Source organism: Notolepis coatsorum (assembly GCF_963971535.1).
Source record: "Notolepis coatsorum genome assembly, chromosome: 7".
NCBI classification, from domain to species: Eukaryota; Metazoa; Chordata; class Actinopteri; order Aulopiformes; family Paralepididae; genus Notolepis; species Notolepis coatsorum.
Genome location: NC_140171.1, coordinates 4,351,787 through 4,357,635, shown reverse-complemented (window position 1 = coordinate 4,357,635; position 5,849 = coordinate 4,351,787). Strand labels below are relative to the sequence as shown.

The following is a 5,849-nucleotide window of genomic DNA, read 5'->3' as shown; positions in this document are numbered from 1 at the left end:
GTTCTTTTATTTCTTTTTTTTTAGTGCTGCTTATAGTTTTTTAATATGCTGCCTCTGCACACAGCACTTTGTGCCCCTGTGGCTGTTAAAGCGCTTTATGAATAAAGTTGCATTGGATTGGATTGGATTGGTCAGAATACCAGTTCTATGCTCTGCTTGGTGTCAGACAGTTCTATCTAAGCCTGTATTAAACTATACCAGCTATCCGAGGAAATATACATCAACTGTATCAAAACGTTAGCTAGTTACCAAGGCAAGAAAATGGCTGATGACCCCGCTGTCTTATTTTTCAATGTTATTTTCGTAATTATGTCTCACGGGTCGAACAAACCTGAACCTGAACTTTCTGTGAACGTATAGGAAAAAAACGCGACTCGATCGGATAAAAAAATGGCGGAGCATTTTGCATTATAAAAAGGTTACAGTAGATTTAATTCACAGTCTTTGCTGCCCTGTCAGGGGCGCCTGGTGATACTAAATCCAGATTGAACTCTGAAAGAGGAGATTTGACCCGATCCATAGATCAGACTTGGCCGTAATAATCTGTCCGGATGGCAAAATTCAGTACTGTATCTACAAAAAACCCTGTAAATCATCTGCCCTTTATTCATTTGCTTAGATTTTTTGTACACTTGATCTCAACAAGCTGAAGGAGCTGAATCTGTCATGCCTGGTCAATGTTAGCATGGTGTTATTCACTGTCAAAGATTAACTCAGTCAGCGCCAATAACGAGAAAACTCTGGTTTTAATCGTTATTTCTTTTATTAGCTATATCCATTCATTTTCATCCATCCAGCCTGATGTTATCATTGGGAATGGGTCTGAGCTCGCAAAAGGGCAAATACCGCCGCCTACGCCTTCCAGAAGGTATTGCACTCTATTAGAAATGGTGTAGTTTCTTTTCAGGGCCGATCTGAGCCGTGCGGGCGGGGTTTAAATACTCAGACGAGGCAGGCCTTTACAACGATGGCATGGTACCAAGGGGCGTAATTTTGTTTTCAATGGTTGAGGGGACACATTTGGGGGCGTGGTCTGTTGCGTAGAGTTGTAGGTCGCGGGGGGTAGGGGGAGGGGGGGTGAATTTTATATAGATATAGATATATATATTTTTAGAAATCAGTTGTGCAGGGCGGTTACGTGGCGTAGTGGGCAAGGCGCTCACCACGAATGTGGAGACGCTGGGCTCGCCTGTTCGAGCCCAGCACTCCACATTGCTTTCAGTTTAGCTGGTCGTTCATACTAATACACATTGGCCGTATTAGGGGGTGGGAAACTGATGGGTGGGGATCGGGCGTTGTGGACAGAGACTCCTACAGGTCGGTTGGTGCGCCTGCGCAGTAGAATCAGGAAGTGTCGGGGGCAGCGTGAGCCTCCCACGCGTTACTCCTCGCCACTGAGAGATCGAGCTGCGCAGGTGAAAAGATGCGACTGCTGTTACCTCAAGTACCGGAGGGGACTTGTGCTATGTATGACTTAGTCCACATTGCAGCCGGCTTGTGGGAGGCAAGAAACAGCGTTCGTGACAGGGGAGGGTTGAATTGGATGATACGAAATTGGGATGGGAGAAAATATAGAAAATGGGAGAAAAAGTGGATAAAAAAAAAGAAATCAGTTGTGCAAGTCAATTTTGGTGAGTTGTTTCTATACAATAGACCTATCTCAAACCCTGCCCCTTTTCTTGATCCTCCAATCACAGCTGTCGCTTACAGAGGAAGTCCGAGGTAAGCGACAGCTGTTTGAGACAGGTCCAAGACAGGTCCATTCACTTATGACAAGTCATAACGCTGCACGAGTTTCGGAATGTGAGAGAGAGAGAAAGAGAGAGAGAGAGAGAGAGAGAGAGAGAGGAGAGAGAGAGAGAGAGAGAGAGAGAGAGAGAGAGAGAGAGAGGGAGAGAGAGAGGGAGATATATCGCGCTATTTATTATAATGTATAAAACAACAGCCTAGAGGCTTTTAAATACGAGGTCATAGACAGATATTTCACAGACACCAAGCAATGCTGTTGCATTTCATGGCAATCACACAGACCATCGTTCACAGTTTCACACCAAACTTTGAGGGGAGGGTGCTATTGAGCACACCTGACGACATGGCTGTTGTTATGCAAAGACAGCTGTGGTCTGTACTTAGCGCGTGCACACAGAAAGGCGACTTGTCCCGCCTCGCCGGGTGCTCACCTGGCTGCGTGAATACTTTACCCAAGGCAGTTGTCCTTCCGCGTTGCCCTGATTGGCCTCTCAGCGCCCAATCGTGTTAGCCCTACCTACTCACTCAATATCACTTGCGTTCCACAGCCCCATTTCCTCGTATTGTTGCTCCGCCGTGCATACTAATACTAAAACTAACTATACGTTATTTATATTGATTGATTGATTGAAAACTTTATTAACAGATTGTAGAATGGGTACAATACAGTACAGCTCAATACATACAATTGTTAAGGGGATGCAGACCAGAGAAAGACTTTCGTCTTGTTTACCACAGGGTCCCCCATTTTCAATTCATCATAACATATATGACACACATGACATATACAGATAGCCAGTACAGCTACATCTATACATTTATGACATACCAGATTTGCAAATACAGTACTGTTTGTGATACAAAAAGTGTCCAGAAAAAGAGTGTATATACATTTGACGTAGAAACTGTACATTGGAGGAGGCTGGGTTGATGTGATGTCGATTGATATGAATAGCGCGTTACGTTAATAGAGAGATGAAAACAATACGTTATTTATATTGATGTGAGAGATAATACGACGTGAAAGCTGATGCACGCCGCTTGACTGACCGGTTAATTCGCAAAGTTTGTCATGACAAACCAATTACATAATCCAACATATGTGTAAAGAAACAACATATTCCAGTTAACGGTATATTTTTTAATGATTGAATGAATGATGAATGAATGAAAACTTTATTTAACAGATTGCAGAATGGGTACAATACAGTACGGCTCAATACATACAATTGTTAAGGGGATGCAGACCTGAGAAAGACGTTTGTCTTGTTTCCATCAGGGTCCCCCATTTTCATTTCATATAGACATTTATGACATACACAACATACATGACATTTATGGCATAGGGACATATAGGTATTTAGTACTGATACATTTGTGACATAAGCGGTATTCAAATATACAGTACTGTTACCCCTAGATCCTGACAGAGTATATACATATGATGGGGAGGGGACTGTACATTAGGAGGGGGTGGGTGGGTGGGAGGGAAATATACATACGGCGGGGAGGGAATATATACATGCGGTGGGGAGGAGACTGTCTATTAGGAGGTGGTGGGGGTTTTGGGCATTTACGGTGGCCAGTTTCGAATTGCAGCCTCCCGTAGGTGCTCTTTAAGTTTCGTTACGGCGAAATCAATACTTCCATTTGTATAAATTTGCGCGATTTTTTATTGGTTTGTCATGGCGCGCAAACCGAACGCGGAAGGACAACTGCCTTGGGTAAAGTATTCACGCCACCTGGCTACCTGTCTTTGCATGACAATGGCTCAGTCAGGTCGTCAGAGACCTGAGCTCAGAGATGGAACAAGCAGCCGTTTTCCGTGTGGTCTTAGTGCCGCGTCTCGTCACGTTTATTATCGTGTAACATTGTTTTGGACGGTAAAAACTTGCAGGGGACAATAACTGCCTTCTGAAAACATGCAGGGGACATGTCTCCCATGTCCCCCCCCCCCCCCCATAATTACGCCCCTGCAGCTGGTACACTAACCCCGCCCGCCCGTTCATGTGTAACGCTCGGTAATGTGGGACGGACCTCCACGAGCAGGATTTGGAATGGCGATCAGATAATTGGATTCTTTCTTTTGCATTACATCAGAGACAATATAAAATCTTGCGTTGATCTGATATTTCTTTCTACCGTGATCAAAGCTATCTGTGTGTGTGTGTGTGTGTGTGTGTGTGTGTGTGTGTGTGTGTGTGTGTGTGTGTGTGTGTGTGTGTGTGTGTGGGTGTGTGTGTGTGTGTGTGTGTGTGTGTGTGTGTGTGTGTGTGTGGCTGTTTACCGTTGAGTGGGAGGAGGTGGCGGGGGAGCGCCGCGCTATGAGGGCCATTTCATTCTTGCATGAGGAAGGATAATAATGATAATCTAGCGTTGATTTCGGGAAGATCCGATAATCAGGCGAAAAATGACAACGTGTTTAGTGTATTCCACTAAAGGGCTATTATCGCGTCTTTTCCTGGGATGACTAAGAATCACCAAAACTATATTCATATTCAAAACGGCATAAAACGGAAATGTACGGATGAAAAAATTATCCGTTTTGTACATGTTGACTGGAAGCAACTCACTGACAATCGACAGGTGTATTAGACCCATAGCTATAATATAAGATATATTTTAAGCACTCACAAATCTCGCAGTCCCCCCATTGATTAAAGCGATGGCGTACTAGCGCCCTCTGGCACATTAAGCGATGGCGCAGAATGAGTTAAAAAAATAAGTGAAATAAAAGAAAGTATCATTTATTTTCTCCTTTGGTTCATTACAATTTACTGAAGCATAGTAACAGACACAATATTTCTGACACCAAGGTCCATAGATGTCCCTAGATACAGAGAACATGCAAATGGACCTTGTAGAAGTGGAGCAATCTTCCATTTACTTGGGCATGTACTTTTAGGCGGATTTCCTGAAAATATGGCTAGGGCTTAGCAGGTTAACAGAAATGTTAATATTGGTTATGAGGTGGTGCAGTATGGAGGTGGTGGTGGATAGCAGTATAGAGGAGGTGGTGAATGAATGAGAACACCAGAATCTATGTATTGGTAATAATAACCAACAAAGAGTTGGTGGATATGTGAGAATAACGTGAGCGTAACATGAGAGTAATGTGAGAGTAACGTGAGAGTAATATGAGAGTAACGTGAGAGTAATGTGAGAGTAACGTGAGAGTAACATGAGAGTAGGGCTGTCCCAGACTAAAGATTTGGATGGTCGACTATGATTGGCCAAAATTTGCCGTTAGTCGACTATTGGTCGACTAAAAAAAAGAAAAAAAAAGAAAAAGTATAATATTTTTTATAAAAAAAATTATATATTTTTTTTAAATGTTTTATCATTCCATTTGGACTGTGGGGGGTGCTCAATGTCTGAAGGAGTCGACTGAAGGCTTCTTGTCCTCTGCAAAAGCATGCAATTGGTCCACTGATGGATACATCTTGATATTTGTCTAGTCTAGTGTGTTCATTAGACGGGGAAATCCTCTTTCAGTGCCTCTGTGCCTGTTTTCGTAGGCAGTTAGCCTCTGGTATGCATGCCATTAGCGTTAGCCACGCTTCTAGGCCTCTTTTTTCTTTTAGGCCTCTCTACGATACTGAAGAGAGTCTGTATCTCTACGATACCGAAGAGTGTCTGTATCTCTACGATACTGAAGAGATACTGAAGAGATACATGTTAATATGGTTATTTGACCAGAAGGTCTACATGTTAACATGGTCATTTGGCTAGTAGGTCTACATGTTAAAATGGTCATTTGGCTAGTAGGTCTACATGTTAAAATGGCCATTTGGCTAGTAGGTCTACATGTTAAAATTGTCATTTGGCTAGTAGGTCTACATGTTAAAATGGTCATTTGGCTAGTAGGTCTACATGTTAAAATTGTCATTTGGCTAGTATACATGTTAAAATTGTCATTTGGCTAGTAGGTCTACATGTTAAAATGGTCATTTGGCTAGTAGGTCTACATGTTAAAATGGTCATTTGGCTAGTAGGTCTATATGTTAAAATGGTCATTTGGCTAGTAGGTCTACATGTTAAAATGGTAATTTGGCTAGTAGGTCTATATGTTAAAATTGCCATTTGGCTAGTAGGTCTAC

General features: G+C 42.7%; 1 protein-coding gene across 1 annotated transcript in view; it reads left to right on the top strand.

The window, feature by feature from the left end:
* The window catches only part of gpr179 (G protein-coupled receptor 179), a gene marked incomplete at both ends in the record, with an annotated part of 88,615 nt that overhangs the window by 38,475 nt on the left and 44,291 nt on the right, over positions 1-5,849 (top strand). Inside the window, 1 exon segment of the mRNA XM_084319451.1 lies at positions 5,334-5,356. Within this exon segment, the coding sequence (XP_084175577.1) occupies positions 5,334-5,356 (23 nt within the window).